General features: G+C 56.6%; 7 protein-coding genes across 7 annotated transcripts; 3 read left to right on the top strand and 4 right to left on the bottom strand.

Annotated features, from left to right (window-relative positions):
• Positions 1–622: 622 nt before the first annotated feature.
• On the bottom strand, positions 623–2,004 carry D7B24_001746 (uncharacterized protein; the record flags this gene model as incomplete). The annotated part of the gene is made up of 7 exons (XM_028635967.1): positions 623–737; positions 878–1,094; positions 1,200–1,492; positions 1,573–1,685; positions 1,748–1,792; positions 1,860–1,868; positions 1,921–2,004. 7 exons carry the CDS (start codon positions 2,002–2,004, stop codon positions 623–625), a joined length of 876 nt encoding a protein of 291 aa, XP_028491660.1.
• Positions 2,005–2,513: 509 nt separating this feature from the next.
• D7B24_001745 (uncharacterized protein) lies at positions 2,514–3,211 on the top strand (the record flags this gene model as incomplete). Its single annotated transcript, XM_028635966.1, has 4 exons — positions 2,514–2,516; positions 2,585–2,687; positions 2,823–2,956; positions 3,026–3,211. 4 exons carry the CDS (start codon positions 2,514–2,516, stop codon positions 3,209–3,211), a joined length of 426 nt encoding a protein of 141 aa, XP_028491659.1.
• A 162-nt stretch (positions 3,212–3,373) lies between these two features.
• Positions 3,374–4,405, bottom strand: NBP35 (cytosolic Fe-S cluster assembly factor nbp35; the record flags this gene model as incomplete). The annotated part of the gene is made up of 1 exon (XM_028635965.1): positions 3,374–4,405. One exon carries the CDS (start codon positions 4,403–4,405, stop codon positions 3,374–3,376), a length of 1,032 nt encoding a protein of 343 aa, XP_028491658.1.
• A 666-nt stretch (positions 4,406–5,071) lies between these two features.
• LIA1 (deoxyhypusine hydroxylase) lies at positions 5,072–6,153 on the top strand (the record flags this gene model as incomplete). The annotated part of the gene is made up of 2 exons (XM_028635964.1): positions 5,072–5,562; positions 5,643–6,153. The coding sequence occupies 2 exons, from the start codon at positions 5,072–5,074 to the stop codon at positions 6,151–6,153; spliced, it is 1,002 nt and encodes a 333-aa protein (XP_028491657.1).
• A 97-nt stretch (positions 6,154–6,250) lies between these two features.
• Positions 6,251–6,762, bottom strand: RPA12 (DNA-directed RNA polymerase I core subunit rpa12; the record flags this gene model as incomplete). Its single annotated transcript, XM_028635963.1, has 3 exons — positions 6,251–6,269; positions 6,333–6,567; positions 6,648–6,762. 3 exons carry the CDS (start codon positions 6,760–6,762, stop codon positions 6,251–6,253), a joined length of 369 nt encoding a protein of 122 aa, XP_028491656.1.
• Positions 6,763–7,403: 641 nt separating this feature from the next.
• SCC2 (Sister chromatid cohesion protein 2) lies at positions 7,404–13,136 on the top strand (the record flags this gene model as incomplete). The annotated part of the gene is made up of 3 exons (XM_028635962.1): positions 7,404–7,566; positions 7,640–7,820; positions 7,874–13,136. 3 exons carry the CDS (start codon positions 7,404–7,406, stop codon positions 13,134–13,136), a joined length of 5,607 nt encoding a protein of 1,868 aa, XP_028491655.1.
• Positions 13,137–14,165: 1,029 nt separating this feature from the next.
• On the bottom strand, positions 14,166–17,789 carry D7B24_001740 (uncharacterized protein; the record flags this gene model as incomplete). Its single annotated transcript, XM_028635961.1, has 1 exon — positions 14,166–17,789. The coding sequence occupies one exon, from the start codon at positions 17,787–17,789 to the stop codon at positions 14,166–14,168; it is 3,624 nt and encodes a 1,207-aa protein (XP_028491654.1).
• Between the last annotated feature and the right edge of the window lie 963 nt (positions 17,790–18,752).

Here is an 18,752-nt window from a genome sequence, read left to right as displayed (position 1 = left end):
ATGATAGGGGTCGCGCGCGTGACAATGTCACGGATGGTGACAGACCGTGAGAAAGTTGCGTGGTGTAAGAGGGGGAGGGGGGGCGGCGGCGCCGACACGGGTTCTCGGCGCCAGGCTCGCCTCAGTGGGGGGGGATGGTAATCTCCTTTTTCTTCGACCCCCTTTGCTAAGATCTCTCAAAAGAGAAGCTCGCCAATTTGGTGCCGTGCCTGGTCCATTTCTCCGAAGAAACATCACGAACGGTGCCATGCAGCTGAGATGACGGGGTTGCACTCGGACGATTGGAGACGACAGAGGACGGCCTGTCTTCCCTGATGAGCGGGCCCCGTCGCAGCTGTGGTCTTGTCCGGATTCGTCGCAATGTATCTGGAGGGCTAATATCGTCTTGGCTTCCGCAAGGGCAAAGACGAGCCGCAAGACGTGACGGAGCACCACAAACCAGGGCCCTCGTATCACATTGACAGTCAACGGAGCGGTCATTTGTTTTAGTGCTAGATGGTTGTCCCCCCCCCCCTCCCCCATTCCCAAACTCGTATCAAGTCGCTGCCAGCGCATGGCCACGGAGCTACAAAATCCGCCAATATCGTGATGCCAACCTCGCATGCTCACGGCCGCTCGTCTCCTATTCGAGAGGTTTCTTGCCTCCCGCAACGTCATCCTCCCCCTCCAGCGCGACGCGCTTGCCCTGCACGCCCTCCTCGACCTCAGCCACGAGGCTCTCGATGTATGCTTGGTCCCTGCATGCACGATTAGCCCTAGTCTCTCCCACCCCCCTCCCCCCTCCATATCGGCAGATACAGCTCTTTTGGCCCCCACGCCAGAGCGCTCCTTATCAAACGGCGGACCGGAGATGCAAGAAAATGCGGGAAAAGCTCACCTGCCGACGAGTGTGACGGTGCCATTCTGCTCCCAGCGCGGATAGCTGCCGACCTTGACGCCCTTTGGTCCCACCTTGGCCGCGAACTGCGTGAGGAAGCCGGCGACGGCGCTCTCGGCGAGCGGCGTGGAGATGAGCACGCGGGCGAGACCCTTGCCCTCGGGGTCCGTCAGGCGGGGCACCAGGACCGGCTTGAGTCCGTCAAGTAGCTTTTCGACTGTTTTTCTCGGGGTTAGTGGATTGTTTCTCGGCGTGTGTAGGTCGTAACCCACACGGATAGAGAGCGGTGAAAGAAAGGAACAAGAAAACACAAAAGGCCTACAGAGTCTCGGAACGCCAGGCAGGATGTGGACGTTGCCGTTGACGACGTTGACGGGGACCCAGAGGTCCTCGTGCGGGAAGAGGAACTGCTTGCTCTGGTCGCGCGCCTCGTCGGTGGGGAGGATGACCATGCGCAGCTTGGCCTGGCGGGCGGGCGAGTCGACGTCCCAGCTAAAGTCGGGCTGCGAGGGATGGGGCTTGGAGAGCTTCTTCATGCGAGCGTAGGCGTCCTCGTTCAGGATCAGAGGGAGGCTGAAGGCTTTGCCGATGGACTCGTAAGTGATGTCGTCGTGACTGAACGTCTTGTCAGATCTCTCTACACGATACGAACGACAAGGCGAGACAAGACGGGACGAGAGAAAAGAGAGGCTCACGTCGGGCCGATGCCGCCGCTGGTGACCACGAAATCATAACGATCGCTCATGCGGCGGACAGCTTCGATTATCTCGGATTCGTCGTCCTCGATGACTTCGACACGCTTCAGGCTCTAGAGTTTGTGAGCTGGCTGGATTTTGGGGTTGGGTAGGCACAGGGCGCGCTTAGCCTTACGAGACCGAGAGAGAAGCACCACTTCGCCATGTAGGCAGAATTTGTCTGCGCCTGTCAGTGTGACGCTCGTTCCGTGAAGATATGTGGGCTCCGTCGATTCCGCCGAACGTACATCCACAGTCTATCGAGTGTTAGCACATTCGCTTCGCAGAGGCCGCGCGCAACATTCGCACCTTGCCGCCGAGGACCTCATCGCCGATGATCAAGCACGCTGCCGTGTGAATGGTCCTCGAATTACGTTCATCTGCTGAAGCCATGATTCTGTTGGTGAGTCTTGTCGCCGAAGTCGGACGGGTAAATGTTGAGGCTACGGGGAGGTGTCTCGCGATTTGGGAGAGACGTGAAAACATGAGAGTGGTCGGAAGATAATGAGAAATGGCGAGAGACAACGACGAAAGAGACAAAAACAGATCGCTGTTAGAAATCCGATGCAACGCCCAAGCAGGCCAACGAAGTGAGGACGCAGTCTGGAGAAGTCATTAGTCGAGTTGTGCTTCGTAGCTCTGGCGACGAGCAGCCAAACGGTGAGGTCACCAGTGGAGCCACGCTTGCGCTTGAGCTTAGGTACCTAAGGTAGGTACCTCGAGGAATGGCGGGGCTCGCGGCTAGGCTGTCCCCTGCACATCGACTGTTCAGGTCCCTTGATAAACGCTGCTGTTGTTTCGATCTCCCCAAGCTCCCAGCGACCCGACCATCTCACGCCCTAAGCTTCCAAGAAACGGCTCATCGATCACCAACACCTTGTTCTGCGACTGATCGCTTCAAGATGGTATGCCGCATGCCATGCAAGCTCCCGTGTCCTGACAGCGACTGACCCCGCACACCCCCCCCCGCCAGGCTTCCGAATCGCGTCTCTACACTTTCTCCCAGGACTCCAAGGACCACCTGCGCAAGTTCCGTCTGGGAACGTCAAGGTCCAACGATCCTCAAGCAGTCATTTGTATGTACGTCTCGCTGTCGGCAGAGAGCACATGAGATGGCTACGAACCATGTGCACCGCGATCGTGTCTTTTCGTCCGTATGCAATGCGGGGCTGCAAGGCGTTCATTTCCCCCTCGGCTGATATATTCGACAGACCTCATTGATAAAACTACGCACGAGATCCGCCAAGATGAGGATCAGATGGTCTACAAATCCCTCGACGCCATTGCCGACGACCTGCCCGACCACAGCCCGCGCTTTGTGCTGCTGAGCTACCCCATGACAGTGGTGAGTCTTTGTCTCGCGACGCCGACAACCCCACAGAACAGTCTTCGGAAACTGACAATTGATGGGCAGTCCGGCCGAACATCGGTCCCTTATGTCCTGCTCTACTACATTCCCGTGACGGCCAACAACGAACTCAAGATGCTGTACGCCGGCGCCAAAGAGCTGATGCGGAACACGGCCGAGGCCGGCCGGGTGCTGGACGTCGAGAGCATTGACGAGATTGAGGAGATCCCCTCGAGGTTGGGCGCCGACTAGCGGTGGAAAGTGAGCGGGTCGCAAGGAGGAGAATGACGAAGCACGTGGGACAAGAGCATCTAGGGAACAGAAAGTTTTGGCATTCAGAGCAGGCAGGGTATCAGATCTTATTTTGGTCATCCATCGGTCATCCTCCATCACAAATATAACATCCCGAGACGCCTATTCAGGCAAAACGTCCTTCGGATCCAGTCCAATCTGCCTGCTCACGTTCCTGACGACCTCCTTGAAAGCAAGACACGCCGGGCTGTCGGGGAAGCTGTCGAAGTAGCTCTCGCCGTAGTCGCACGCCATGCCTATCCTCGGGTCCAGCGGCACGCTGCCCAGGAAGGGAATGCCCATCTCGGCGGCCAGCCCGCGGCCGCCGCCCGTCGTCGCGCGAAAGATGTCGCTCTGGCCGGTGCACTTGGGGCACACGAAGCCGCTCATGTTCTCGGCGAGGCCGAGGACGCGGATGCCGGCCTTGCGGCAAAAGTCAATCTCCTTGCGAACGTCGAGCAGCGAGACCTCCTGCGGCGTCGTGACCATGACGGCGCCGTCGATGCCGCTCTCCTTGAGGAACGAGTTGACGCTGAGGTGCTCGTCGCTCGTGCCGGGCGGCGTGTCGACGAGCAAGAAGTCGAGTTCGCCCCACTCGACGTCCTTGAGGAACTGCTTGATGAGGCCGTTCTTCTTGGGGCCGCGCCAGATGACGGCGTCGTCGCGCGACGGCAGCAGGAACTGGATGCTCATGACGCCGAGGTTGTCGAGGACCCAGACGGGGCTCCAGCCGGCGCCGGACACGTGGATCGTCTCGGCCTCGACGCCGAGCATCTTGGGGATGCTGGGGCCGCAAATGTCCGTGTCCATGACGCCGACCGACGAGTCGGGGTTCGTGGCGAGGGCGTGCGCGAGGAGCGCCGTGAACGTGCTCTTGCCGACGCCGCCCTTACCGCTGAGCACGAGGATCTTGTGCTTGATGCCCGAGAGGCGCGCCGAGATGATGGGGATGTCGGGGTCCGGGCCTTTGGGCGCCGACGCGCAGATGGCCTGGTTGGGACAGCCGGCGCACGAGTCGGCCGTGCCGGCTTGCTCTGATTCGGGCCCCGGGCAGTGCTCTGGTTCGGGGGCCACGAGCGACGGCTTTTGCGGGTTGGCGATGACGTCTTCCACGGCCTCGGGCGCCTCTAGGGGCGCCTCCAAAGAGGGCGCCATTGCTGTTGTCGATGCGTCTGCCGTGTGCTTGGAGTGTAAGAGACCGAGTAGAAATCGTGAGGTGAGGTTGTGGTGATGTTGAGGAGAAGGTGAGGAGAAGGTGAGTGCTCAGTGTTCCAGAGGCACCGCTGGAGGGGCAAAAGTGAAGGAGCTTAATAATTCAGTTAGTTGGCTAGACCCTCCGAGGTCGCATCTCCGCTACCTGCAGCCATGGCTGATAAGCAGTGACGCATCGGCGTCTTGTCTTTTTGATGAACATGGGCGAGTATGTCAGTCGAAGGTACACATGCTTCATGGATCCCCCCCTTCGCCAGAGATCGTGGCACACACGTCTGTGCCTTGATGCCAGCACGCAGGCCATGTCCTCGGTCTCCGAAGGCCAACGCTTGGCCTCCGCATTGGAGGGCAGGGAAGGGAGGGTCTTATCAGATCTGATAAAGACCGACCCCACGCAAATTTTCAGAATGACCCCTCCAACACCCAAGCCAGTCTGACTGGAGTGAGTGACCTGCCGCCTGTTGTGACCCTTGACAAGACCATTTTCTCTCGACACAACAACCATAGACGACAACAAAAACAACAACAGCGCGCAACATTCCACCACAAAGCCAACGAGGCGCTCATTTCGACACATTTCACCCCACCTACCAAAGACACACTTGCATCATGTCGCCCTCGGCCGACCCCCCTTCGCCCATCTCGACCGAGACCACCATCGCCGCGCTCCGCAAGTCCATCACCTCGGAGGCTACGCCCCTGCCCCTGCGTTTTCGCGCTCTCTTCTCCCTCAAGCACCTCGCCACCGTCTCCGAGACGGCCGAGTCCAACGCCGCCATCGATGCCATCGCCGCCGCCTTCGCCTCCCCCTCAGCTCTCCTCAAACACGAACTCGCCTACTGCTTGGGCCAGACCGGCAACCTTCACGCCGTCGAGCCCCTTCGCAACGTGCTGAGTGACCTCAACGAAGACCCCATGTGCAGGCACGAGGCTGCCGAGGCGCTGGGTGCGCTGGGCGACGCCAGTCAGCTCGACATTCTGAGGCAGTTCCGCGATCGCGAGGGCGAGGAGGTTGTTGTCACTGAGACGTGCGAGATCGCCATCGACCGTCTGGAGTGGGAGACTTCGGAGCAGAGGAAGCAGGAAAAGCTGCGCAAGAGGTGAGGAGCTTGAATTCCCGGCCTACATTCCTGATGCGCAGAGGCAGAACATCACGGCTAACTACGTTGTGCCCATCCAGCGACTTCACATCCATCGACCCCGCACCGCCGATGGAAGAGTCCCAGCGCACCGTCGACGACCTCGAGAAGAACCTCATGGACCAGTCCAAGCCCCTCTTTGTGCGCTACCGCGCCATGTTCGCCTTGCGCGACCTGGCCTCGCCGCCTGACCTGCCGACAGCTGTGCCTGCCGTCCTGGCCCTCGCCAAGGGCCTCGCAGACCCTTCCGCCCTCTTCCGTCACGAGATCGCCTTCGTCTTTGGCCAGCTGTCGCACCCTGCCTCCATTCCCGCCCTGACTGCCGCGCTGAGCGACACCAACGAGGCGAGCATGGTGCGCCACGAGGCGGCCGAAGCCCTGGGTTCGCTCGGCGAGGAGGAGGGCGTCGAGGCCACCCTTCTCAAGTTCCTCCACGACGACGAAAAGGTGGTGCGCGAGAGCGTCATTGTTGCGTTGGACATGGCCGAATACGAGGCCAGCGGCCAGACGGAGTATGCGCTCATCCCCGAGGGCACCAAGGTGTCAGCGTAAGGTGAGGGGGGGCTGGCACCGTGTATATAGACAAGGAGGTATCATTTGATTTGAGCATAAAAAAAAGCAATAATTCCACTTTCGATGCAACAGGTTCCTAGTTGTTTTGTGACCACCTAGATTCGTCGTTAGCACTTGTTCCGCGTCGAAGCCAACCGTCTCGCTGGGCTTTCTCGTACCTGTTGCCGCACTTGCACGTGTAAAAGGTCGTGCTACCTTCATCGGCACCACGGAGCTGCAGTTGGGTGTAATAGACCTCCTCGCGTCCGCATTTGGGACAGGTCTCGTCGATAAGAGCGTGGGTGTTAACCTTGTGCTTCTCGATGGTCTGCACCTTGGATTGCAGCTTCTGCCTCAGCTGGGAGGGAAAGTCGGTGGGTTTGGTGGAAGTCGAGATCGATTTGGAGCCGGTGTCTAATGATGCCGCCGCCGCCTTCACGTCAGTCGCAAAGCACAAGACGGGCCTATGCTGGAAGTCTCGGAAGTGGTCGCACCTTTGTTTTCGGCGTTGCAGCAGGCGCAAATGAGGACTGCCTTTTTTCCACCTTGCGACACGGGCAACAAGTTACCGCAATCGTTGCAGAAGACAAGACTTCCTATCGCAGACATTGTGTGGAGTAGTGTGCAACGTTTGGCGTGAATATGGTTCTGAGAAGTCTCGATGCCGGGATCAGCTATCTCATGAATCTCACACATGCAACCAGTGGAGGGAGTGAAATTTCCAGACTGGTCGCTGGGGATTTTTCTCCTTATCGTTATCGATCCTAAAAGCATGTATCGCTATCGTCATCTGGTACGTACAGTCCCGGGGGCGGGCATCCTTCGACCCCTGTCAGCCCCTGCCAGACTGCATCAAGGCTATGCCCCATGCGCAGCGTGGGGAAGCCCACGATTGGCCAGGCAGCAACAGCAAGCACGAGCCGTCAAGTTGGATGACCGGGGTTCGTCCTCGCGAGGCTGTCGCAACTTCCACCTTCTCCAACCTCGAATCGAGACGGGGTCGACTTCAACGATACACACACCACTCGAACGCCTTGGCAGCTGGGACACTCGAAAACACCCTCTCGGTACTTGGGCTCGAACAGGTTCAATAGCGACATCGTGTCTCGTGTGCACTTGTCCTCGGACGTCCGCTCCTTTTCACCCACCCACGACTTCCCGACAACGTTCTTGCATCCGCATCCGCCTAACAACAAACCCGTTTCGACTTCGATAGGCGATGAAGCGCAGAGCCTCCGACGGCTGAAACCATGGCCGAAAACAGAAGCGGCCAAGGGCCTGCACCGCCCGGGCCGGTGAACGGGACCTATGGACAACCTCAACCATCCTTTCACGAGCATTCCGTGCGGCCGTTCACGCTGCAAGAGGCACTGCCCTATTCGCCTCAAACATCGGTCGTGCCATTCACTGCAGGTACGCACCCATTGTTCTGTGCTGGTGCTTTCATACGTCGAATTGATCTGACTTTGCCGCTCTTTCTACGTAGACCTGATCCCTGATCCCACGGTTGGGTCAGGCCTGCCTGCCTCGAGCATCGCCCATCTCTTTAGCAACAAGGATTTCGACCAACTCAACAGACAAGCTTCGCAGGATCCGAACAGCAAACAATTGAAACATGCTGTAGACCACTTGCTTCAGGAGCTGAGACCAAACCAGCGAACATTTTAGTATGCGCCCATCCTGCCCCCAGCCAGTCAACCAGATTGCTGACAATCATCAGCAAGTTCAAACAAATCACGAAGCCTCTCATCGACCTCGAGTCATCAAAACACAGACCCGAAGGCCTCACAAAAGGTCTGACGCCACTGAGCACCATGGTCCTTGAGAGGGCGCCCACCTTCATTCGACGACCAGGCGATGGCCCGACTCGAACTACGCCAAATGGCGAAGCTGCCGTTCACGACCAACAGCGACCGCCGAAGAAGTCAGGCTCGCCACAGGACGCGAAACGGGCCATTTCCAACGCAGAGGCGCATCGCCAGAATGCGGCTCGCATAGAGATTGCCATTCCCGCCAAACAGTTCGACCCGACGGCCTACGTTGCTTATTCTGACCAGCCTTCGCCCGTCGATCAAAGCACAGCACCCACGGCTCCTCAGCAAGCCCTTCCCCAGGGAGTTGTCAAGCTTGAACCCACTGGCACGAGTGAGGTTTCCTCCGCTCGGTCCACCGCTGCGCCAGTCAAAAGAGAGTCGGAGACGAGGAACGCCGCTTTCGCTGTTGAGCTTCCACATACTACGTTCAACAAGGCAGAGTACGCTCACGTACCAGATGAGACGGATGAGCCTCTGCAACTGTCGGTCAGACGAGAAGCCTACCATGATAGCCAGGACGCGCTCGGGGCAAGTCTAGACCAGCGACAAAGGGCTGAGACGGCACTGCTCGACCTGGATCGACTAGCTCGTAGCGTGTTCGACGCTGTTGGTCATGCCTTGCAGCGCGATCCTGGCTACGCTCACATCGTGACCATCACTAATAACGGTGATCCGGCACTTGCGAGCGACGCTCATCAACGATTGCAGAAAGCCGTCGAGAAGGTCATCAGTCTGGGAAGCTATGCTGAAGTCCCCCTGGATGTGCTCATGCGGATCCAGAAGCTCAGCGAAGTTAGTGTCAAGCAGACCCTTGAGTTGGATCTTAAACTTGACGACAGTTGGGGCGAGTCCGATGTCAATAGATGGCTAGACCAGCTTCAGCAGGTGGAGATCGGCTTGAGGGCGGGCCGGACCATGATGCGTATCATGTGCGGCGGGCGTGAAGAAAAGCTGCTTTATTCGGAGGATGCCATTAAGCAGGGCATTGAGCTGTACAAGAATGTCATAGATGGCATTGTTGTTCCGGTGGTCGAGCTCAAGGGCAGCGGGCCGACCAGCGACCTTTTCAAGCTCCTCCAACCACACAAGAAGGAACTCGCCACAATCCTGGTCAATTGCCAACGCCTATTCGCGCTTCTCACGAATCTTGTCCGAAGCATTCAGCTCTCCGATGTTGCTCTCGGCACTCTCGAATTCTCTGCCTCGAGCCTGATTTTCGTCGACAATGCTCACTACGAGAAGGATTCCGTGGTGGGGGTTCAGAAATTCGACGGGATCCGTTTGGTGGCGATGGACATGCTCTGCCAGATCTTCCTTGTCAAGCCAGATGAGCGCAATGGCATCTTCAACGAGCTTCTCACGTCTCTTGAGAAGTTGCCAGTCGGCAAGCAAAGCGCTAGGCAGTTCAGGTTGTCGGAAGGCGGGAACATCCAGCCTCTCTCTGCACTCCTGATGCGTCTCGTCCAGTCGAGCTCTGGAAAGATACAAAACAAAGAGCAACGTGCAAGGACATCAGAAGACGCCGACGCCGACGGTGAAGAGGACGAGCTCCAAAATGGCACCGCGACACATGCGGGGCCCGATCAGCAGATCTTTACGATTAAATCGGAGATCCAGGGTGCGGATGAACACCATACTGCCATGACTGAATTGGAGAATGTCTCGAAACCTCTTGTCGACGGCGTGCAGCGGAACGCCTCTCACGTTGTCAACTTCATTGTCAACCGGGCTCTGAAGTCAACCAAGTCTGGGGACGCACCGTTCCGCAACCTACTGGATCTTTTCGTCGAAGACTTCACCACATGCATGGATTCGCCTGACTGGCCGGCTGCCGAATTGATTCTCCGACAATTGACCTACTCTATGATTCGATTGTGGGAGAACGACAAATCAGTGGCTCCTGCAAAGAACATGGCTCTCGAACTGCTCGGTGTCATGTGTGCAGCAGTGTCGAGGCTGCGCTCCCATATCAGGAAAGTTGCGGAGAGCAAAGACTCGAGCACCGGTGATCAGTTGGGGCGGTTTCTCGCGGACCTTGCCATGGCCGCCTTGGAGCAGAACAATCGCGTGGAGCACTTGGTTTCCTGGTCGGGACCCTTCCGGGCTACCCTTGAGCACCTCGAGGAACGCTGCGCCGATGACCCTCACCTCAGGGGTGCCATCTCATATCTGATCACGGATTGGGCCGAGCGTTGCAGCTTGGCTTACCACGGCGTCGAGGAAGATATGGAGGAGCGTGATCGCGAGTATGGCCGTCTCGCCTATCGACTCAGGATGATGATCGATGACCCTCGCTGGCTCTCCAGTGAGTATACGTTCAAAAAAGTTGCGCCCAACCACGCCAAGCTGTCTTACTCGATCGTCTTGCTTCGCTCTCCTTTCTGCGAGCTATTCCCTCGTATGCTTAACGCTCTACTTAACGCCATGGCTAGCGATCAGGCATCCGTCCGAAGCAAGAGTCTGAGAAGCATCAATCAGCTTTTGGAGACCGACCCGGCAATCCTCGACGGCAACTCGTTGGTCGTGGAGCTCATCCTGAACTGTTCCAATGATTCTTCGCCACAAGTCCGCGACTCGGCTATTGGCCTCATGGGCAAGTGTATTCAGCTACGCAGCAATCTCGAGGAGAAGATGATGGAAAAAATTCTGGATCGCTTCGTCGACAGCGGTGTGGGAGTACGCAAGCGCGCCATGAAACTCGCGCGTGACATCTACCTGCGTAATCAGAGCAAACAGGCCCGTAGCGCTATCGCCAGCAACTTACTGCACCGTGTGCAAGACCCCGACGAGAGTGTGCGCGATCTGGCTCGGCAGATGATCGAGGAGGTTTGGTTCGCGCCTTTCTATCATGCCGAGGACACACCCGCATTCAAGTCCTCGCTGACCGAACACGTCGCTCTCATGATCCAGACGAGCAAGTCTGGGAACATTACCGCTATCCTAGACAAGGTGCTGCAATCAATCCTCGGCACGACGAATAAGGCTCAGAAAGGGCCATTTGAGGTGAGCATCAAACTGGTCGCCAGCATGTTTGAGCTCATCGACAACCTCGATTCGGACGACCCATCTATTCCTCATGGGCGAGACGCATTACAAGTTCTTCAAGTCTTTGCGAAAGCCGATCCCAAGCTCTTCACCTTTGAGGAAATCCGCCTCCTGAAACCACACCTGTCAAGCTACAGCACCGTTGACGACCGGGCTGTGTTCAAAGCTGTTGCCGTCATTTACCGCCAGGTGTTACCGCAGCTTACGATCAAGCATGAAGAGTTTCTCAAAGATGTCCGAACACAGCTTCAATACTGTCTCGGCAAGATTATCAAGCCACTCCTGGATGATTCAGTCGCTTGTCTCTGGATCTTAGCCCAGTTGCTTGGCAATCGCATGAACTTGGCTCGTCTTGCCGGATCCAGTCTTGCAGGGACAGTCAAGCTTCGTCAGTCGCCTCCTAACGAGAAAACTGTCCAGCTCTTCATCCGCTACTCCCAGATCATTGGCGCCGTCGGCAAGCACTGCAATCTAGACTCTGATTGGGATTCATTCAAGGCCGCGGGCAGCCCGTCTCTACCCGATTCCAAAGACAAGTCGGTTACGAAGCTCATGGTGGATCAACTCTCTCCTTGGGCTGACCCAAAGAAGCCTCTGGAGGCAAGGAAGGCCGCTTTGGAGGCGATTGGGCTCATCTGCCAATCGCACCCTCGCAATTACGTGTCCCCCAACGTGATCCCGAGATTCGAGGCTGTCTTTTCGGAGAAGAACCCCGTCCTTGAGGATGCTGTTTTGAGGTCCTTCAAAGAGTTCCTCATCAGTGAGGAGCGACGATCCGAGGCCTCCACCGCCAAACCCGCCACGGGCCCAGATGACAAGAAGCGCAATTTGACGGTGATGGGCGGAACCACCCACGACGATGTCAGCAGCGCAACTACGCAGCGCTTCCTGGAAGACATTACGAGAATCGCTCTATCGTCTAAGGACGAGCACGCCTTCTTGGCCGTCGAGGTCCTCGGCAGCATCAATCGACAAGGCCTCACGCATCCAAAGGAGGTTGGTGTCACGCTGATCACTCTGGAAACCTGCCCGGTTCATAGGATCTCTGAGGTTGCTTACATGGAACATCGAGCTCTGCACGAGAAGTACGAGACCGTTGTCGAACGTGAGTACGTCAAGGCCATCCAAGTGGCTTATGAATATCAGCGCGACATTATAAAGGATCCCCGCGGCGCAACGGAGAACCCTTTCCAATCAAAACTTCATCTGTTGATGGAGGTTCTGAAGATCAGCAAGTCGAAAAATCGTCAGAAGTTCATGGCCAAACTCGTCGCTCACGTTGATTTCGACCCGAATAAACTGGAAACCACGGACGAGATGCCACCTCAGATGGGCATCTCCCGGTTCATCATTGAGAACCTTGCCTTTTTCGAGTACATGACCGTCGGAGAGGTGCAGTTGACTGTCGCCGCCATGGAAAAGGTCGTCTCTTCGACAGGGTCTAATCTCGCGCATGTTATTGAGACGGAGCTGTTCAATGTCCGCATGGACATGGATACTGAACAGCCCCTGCAACCTGTCGCGCCGAAAGAGGGACAAGTTGAGGACGGTTCAGTCGTGCAAGAACAATCGTTTGGGCCGCCCCTTGCGAAGCTCAATGTCACCCCTGAGCGGCTGCGGCAGCTCGGAGCCGGCGCCATCATTTTACTAGCGCTCTGGGAGGCGCGAACACACATCAGGCGTCTCTACGGCATGAACAGTAACCGCAGGGAGTCGAAGAGCAAAGCGGCTGCCAAGGATCTCAGCAAAACACCCGTCAAGGTTCCGGGCATCACGGGTGACAAGTTTTGGGAAGAAGTCACTTCTCATATCAGCGGTCTGGCCTCACAAGAGTGCCTCATGCGCAAGTGCCGAGCCTTTGTAGAGCTCATGAACGTTGACAAGGAGTTCAAGGTTCAAAAAGAGGACGAGGAGCTTGATGAGGAAGAGCCCGCGACTCCCAGCGGTGGCGAAGACGAAGCGGGAACTCTCAACCGGAAGAGGAAAGCAGGTCCGGGCACGCCCGGGAGCCGCAAGAAGCAGGCGAGAATGAACGGCCAAAAGCCGCGCGGACGACCACGAAAGGGAGCCCAGCCGACCAGCGACGATGAGGATGCTGACGGAGACTTTGATGACTTGTTCTGAGACGGTGATCACGATACGATGTGGCTCTGCTCGGACAGGAATGGGGAGGAGGCGTTACTGGCGTTCCACGTTTTTGCGCCACGCATCGATATGACAATTTTGCAACGTCACGAGCTAAGTGGAGGGGTTTCACGCATCTTTGGCTGTTTTATACCGAGGACACGGGGTCGGAAGGACTGGGTGCATCATTCAAAGACAAGGAGGCTCCGCGATATTGAGGCATGAGGCTTCGCATCGTGCCACAAATGGGAGACAAGAGAATTGGAGCGGAGAAGTCGCAGACTGAAAATGGGTGGCGTTCAGGTGTTTTTCTCCGAGGTGGTACGGCGACTCTCTGCGGAGAAAAGGGGTGTCCAAGATACCTTTTATTCGGGAGGCATCCTCAAGATGTTGATCTTGTTTTTCGTTTCCTACTCATTTGCTCTCTCTTTACCGATGATACCTCTCTTCTGGTGTGGTAGGCCTTTCTCTACCAAGAAAAATACAACGATGGACGAAATTATCAGAGCTGCACTCGGCTCGAGGCAAGGCAGTTAGTTTGCTCAATAACGCTGCCTCCTGCTTCTCAGCTTCTACTTGCAGGATGACTCATGTGGCAGACGCGATGAATCTAGTTGTATGCAGTGACGATGGATGTTTCCTTGAATGTGCACACGATATTATTCATAATGAGTACTTGGAGCTAATATCTGCTACTACCCTTGAGACATCTTGAGAAAGACAGCAGATAACGAATGTATTCCCAACCCTCTCTAGCCTAAAACGCCAGTGCCATGCCGCTTCCCATCCAAATGTCAGTGCTCGAAGCGATGCTGGACGATGACCGTCGCTCCATCCGCTGAAAAGAATCATGAAAAGCATGACAAGCAAAACCTCCGCGCTCTCTCTCTCTCTCTCTCTCTTCGGGTATCATGTGAGCATCCATGTCAACGCTTTCTCGTCCCGCCCTGATCGTCTCACATCACTCAGATCGACATGTAGTGCCAAACAAAAGATGTTGGTCACGACGCCCAAGGCGCCCAAAGCACATCACTCGCTTGCATCCATGCTGTCAAGCCATCCGCGTACCGCTTCACGCAGGACACTTTCCTGCTCTTCTCTCACGACTCTGCAGCCGTTTCCATTGCGTCCTTCACCTTCGTGCTCTCGCTTCTCCACAACGTCCCGAATAATGTCGTGCAAGGCAGACAGAACGACCGACTTGCATTCGCCTCGCGGTACTTCCTGAACCAGGTGCGGTATCGTATGGCTCTCTTCAGATTCGGAAGCGTCACTGCTGCTGCGTCCGCGACCCTTGCTTGTGGATCGTGACGAACTGGAAGAATTGTGCTTGCTCGTGTCGAGGCCCTGTGAGATAACTCTTTCAACAGCCTCAGTCAGGACGTCGTCCAGGCTGGCAAAGTTCTCTTCAATGAATTCATCCTCCAATTGGTGCTCATAAGGCATGACTGAAGGAGTCAGCAGTGCGGTGCCGTAAACGCTGGAACCAGCAGAGCCCATGGGGGCCGGACGTTCCGCCCACGGTCTTGGACGGATTAGTCGGCGATATCGGATGCGCTTGGTTGTGTGTGTAGCTGTGTCTGCTATCAAGACTGAGCTGACATCGACCCATCTCTCCCCAGAGTCATCGCTTGCTTGCTTGTGGAAGATGAATGGAGTCGGTTCCGACCGCATGGACTGTTTGATCTGCCCTTCCAGATCGTCTTGTGGTGGGATCGCTTGCAGCACAAAGTCTTGATGAAATCGCTGCAGGTACCCGGCGACATTCATAGGTAGATCGCCATCAATGACTATGCGAGAAAGCTGCTCAAAGCCATCGAGTCCGCTGCCCAGTCCAGGGGTGGAGAGGTAGCCACTGCTTGAGGGAGAGCTGACAGCAGTTTCAAATGATGTAATGTAGTCAGGAAATGGAATGTCGACGTCGATTACGCCATCCTCGGGGTTGATGGTGGTCTTGACAGGAGACTGGAACGCACTCGTGGGATCCGGCGTTCTGTCAGCAAACCCCAACCTTTCGGGTTCATCATCAATGGCTTGCTCATCATCATAACCGCGAGGTGTCTGGGGCTCACTACCCTCGATGGACGGTCTTGGGTCGGTCGTGTGACGATAGCCCTCCACAATGGACGCTTCTCTCACCATTTCAGCCAGCTTATCGGTTCTACCGAAATTGCCTTTCGTAGGCGAGGTTGGGCTGCTGGACTCGTGCATTGTCAGGTTGGATGATCCTCTCCGAGCGGCAGTGCTCCACAGGCCACTGATCATGCTGCCCCATCGGGAACTTGCTGCTCGAGAGTCGGTGCTGGCGCTACTCATGTGTCCTGAAGTTTCACCGCGTATCAAGGATCGTTTGAGGTCGTCCGCGGCAATGCTACTACTGCTGCCAGGTCGCGGCCTCCGTCGACTTTCTGTCCTATGAAAGGTGGAGAAATGGGGAATAGACGTTTCTGGCGTGATCGTGGTCGTCGTTGCCGCGCTGCTTTTCCTACTCCCGACATCATTGCCAGGGATAGGGAGGTTGGATCTGAGGGAGCCTACGTCAGAGAAACGTCTCTCATGATGTCCTTCCATGGCAAGGTGGGCGAGTTGAGTTGGGACACCGGACATGCGAGTGCTTTGGCTCATGTTGCGTGTGTGCGATGTTCGCCTTGGTCCAGTTCTGCGGTTGATCTTTCGGCGTAAAGACTCTTCGCGCAGGATCGGCACAATGTAGGAAGGCGGTGACTGCGAGAAGGCCCCGACAGACGTTGACGTGCTCGGCCGGTGTGGGCGTGCAGTGGGTACCTGCTGATTGGCCGGGAGGAAGGCGGACAGCAGGAAAATCAAGCGCCGCGCAAGCATCTTGTCCTGGGAAACGATGACGGTGCGGGCAGGTAGGAACAAATCCTCTTCTCCCTTTGCTCGTTGCTGCTCGTAAAACTTCCTTCGGTACGACATGGGGCTCAGCGCCTGGAGCCAGTCCATGTGAGTAGCAAGAAAGCCGGTCAACAGATGAAAGAAGAATGAGAACCCATCATCCCTCTCGCTGGCTCTGCGAGCCATCCACCTCGCCTCGTCTCGCCAAATGCCCCACCTGCCCTGGCCAGTGATGACGCGTTGCGCACGCAGACCAGTGACGACTCGTACTCTTGCCATGGCAGCATGTTGTACAATGAGGTCGTCGTGTTGAAGACGATGCGACTGTAGCGCAATGAGCTTGGAATTTGTTTTCGGGGGTTTGAACATGTGCGCATCGTCGCCCCTCCTGTTCAGGGATGGGGTGCGTCCAACAAAAGAGGCGACGGGCGCCGTAGATGGATCCGGAGATGAGATGTCTTCCTGTTTGAGCATGGCACCTAAAGACATGGCCACTACAGATTGGAGATGCGTCAGCGTTCTCATGATGATGTCCCAGTGCTGGGTGACAACATCCATGCGATCATCCACGTCAGCGGAAAATGACGACTCCAGAGACTCATTGTGGAATCCAGAGCCCGGCATCGCCCAACCGGAGCGACGGGCAGAGCTCATGGATGACGCAAAGAAATCATGGTCAGTGTAAGACCCAGGCCCCTTGAACGCGAGGCGTGTAGCAGCAGCGGGTGGCATCGTCTGGTTGGGACTCGGCGGCAGTTGAATGACGAGCACCACGGCGTACATTGGCGTCCTCTTCTGCTTTGGCTGCGGCTTCTTCTTGGGAACTGGCTCTTCTGGTGGTGGAAAGGGAAACCCAGCATTTTGGTCGGAATATCGGCTCATGGGGGTATCGTTTTCAGAATCGTCAGTGGGCATGATGACCGGAAATAGTCTTGTGATGAGGATCTTTCTCCTATCAGACTGCCTCGGCGTCGACGTCGTTGCGAAGGATGCCGAAGGGTGTGCTGAAGAAAGAGTCTCAGACGTGTACGACTGCGCGAGCCGGCTTGAACGCATGCTTGATCTTCCAATGGACCCACGCCCATCGCCCAGCAAAGACCCGGCATACTCCGTGCGACTGTCACTAGAGCTAGGGACAATGTGCACTTTAGTTGAGGTGCCCTTGTAAGCCATCAACTCGGAATTGCCAAATGTGCAACTGGAAAATGCGCTGATCTCGTCGTTGTACTCGCGACGCGCGCGCTGTAATTCTGTTTCAGCCGTAGTTTGTGTGCGGCCTTGCAGAGAGCCACGACGGTCAAAGGCGCCCTGACGCGGTTGTGGGCTGTCCGGTTGAATGACAAGGGGCCTAGACCCGTGGTTCAGACTGCTTTTACGCGGCGTTCCTGGCGTCCTCCGAGGGTCCTGGAAGGACGGCAACCCTCCCGGTGATCGATCTGGAGCAACGGGAGCTGGCGGGGGCGGCCCCTGGCTGTCGAACAGGAGCTGGAACGGATAAGGACCAGCAGCATCCTGCATGATGAGGACCCTAATATGTCGTGCGTCGAGCTCAATGTCTGCTTCATAATCAAACGGGCTGCCTGGGGTTGTTGATGGTAGGGCCGTGGAGAGTGGAAAGACCTGGTCGTTTTGGTGCTGAAACAGGGCGTCGGCATCGGGAAACAGGAGATGACGGGTGTGAATGTCCTCTTGCACAGACTCCAGAGACGACTGGGGGGGTTTGGTGTAATTGGACTGAGGCGACCCGCCACTACTGGCGCCATTGCCGGTCCCCAAGTTGAATAGTTTCCCCAGCATGGCGGCGAGATGATCGGCCACAAGGGGGGAGGTGAAAGGGATCTTATGTCAGAACGTATGTCTTTTCAAAGATGTGATCCTGAACCCATGCTCAACAGCGAGAGGCGAGGGAATCCAAATTCAAGGGCATCGCATCGGCCTCGGCGTCCATGGGTAGAAAGTAAGAGATGTCAAGTGATTAAGTTGTGAGGAAGTGCTTTTGCGTTAGGGGGGGATTGACGATGACAGCGGCGGTGTGAGGTGTGGTCAAGACGGTGAGGTCTAGTCGAGAGTCGACAGGTCTCGGCCCTGGCTGCGTGGTCGTTGCTTGTCGTAGGTAGTCACGCGGTCGGTTGCCGTTGACGTGGGGTCTTCTAGTGCATTGAGTGGATGACCTGGCTGCCGCGGATTGCCGTGAGGGCACGTTGTTGAACCCTGCACTCAGGAAACTGTGCGTGGACGATATTATGCGACTGCCGTTTTGTCGACCGAGTTAGACGTGCGGTGCGTCGTATCGCGTTGCGATGCACTGACAGGCAAGAGATGATGTATGGTGTGCTGAGGGAGGGAGAGGGGGAAAGGGAGAGGAACCGAAAGGTTGGGTCGCGTAGCGGCTGTCAGAAAGAGACGCGGCGTCAAGACCTAGGTCTAAATCCAGGTCCAGGCCCAGATTCGGATCCGCGGGGGTGGGAAACAGTGAGATTGAACTGTGGCGGACAAGCTAGTGCTTCTGTGTCTCTGACTGAAGGTCGGTCCACTGTTGTTGGTGGAGTTCTCGAGCAGGTGCTGAGGTCGATATGGAATGTGCGACAGAGGAAAACTGGCAGCCACAGGAATAGAAATGAGGGCCCTCAGGATGGCGTGGGGCAAAGAGTCAGTCAAAAAGGGAGACGGCTGCGCGAAGCAGTGGGCGACTCGATATAGTCTCTGCGTTGTGTTGGACGTAGGAATGTGACTGGATGCGATGGACAGACGGGGGCGGCG

The sequence above is a fragment of the Verticillium nonalfalfae genome (assembly GCF_003724135.2).
Source record: "Verticillium nonalfalfae strain VnAa140/NRRL 66861 chromosome Unknown scaffold_138, whole genome shotgun sequence".
NCBI lineage: Eukaryota > Fungi > Ascomycota > Sordariomycetes > Glomerellales > Plectosphaerellaceae > Verticillium > Verticillium nonalfalfae.
The sequence above is the reverse complement of the archived record's forward strand: the minus strand, read 5'-3'. Positions and strand labels throughout refer to the sequence as shown.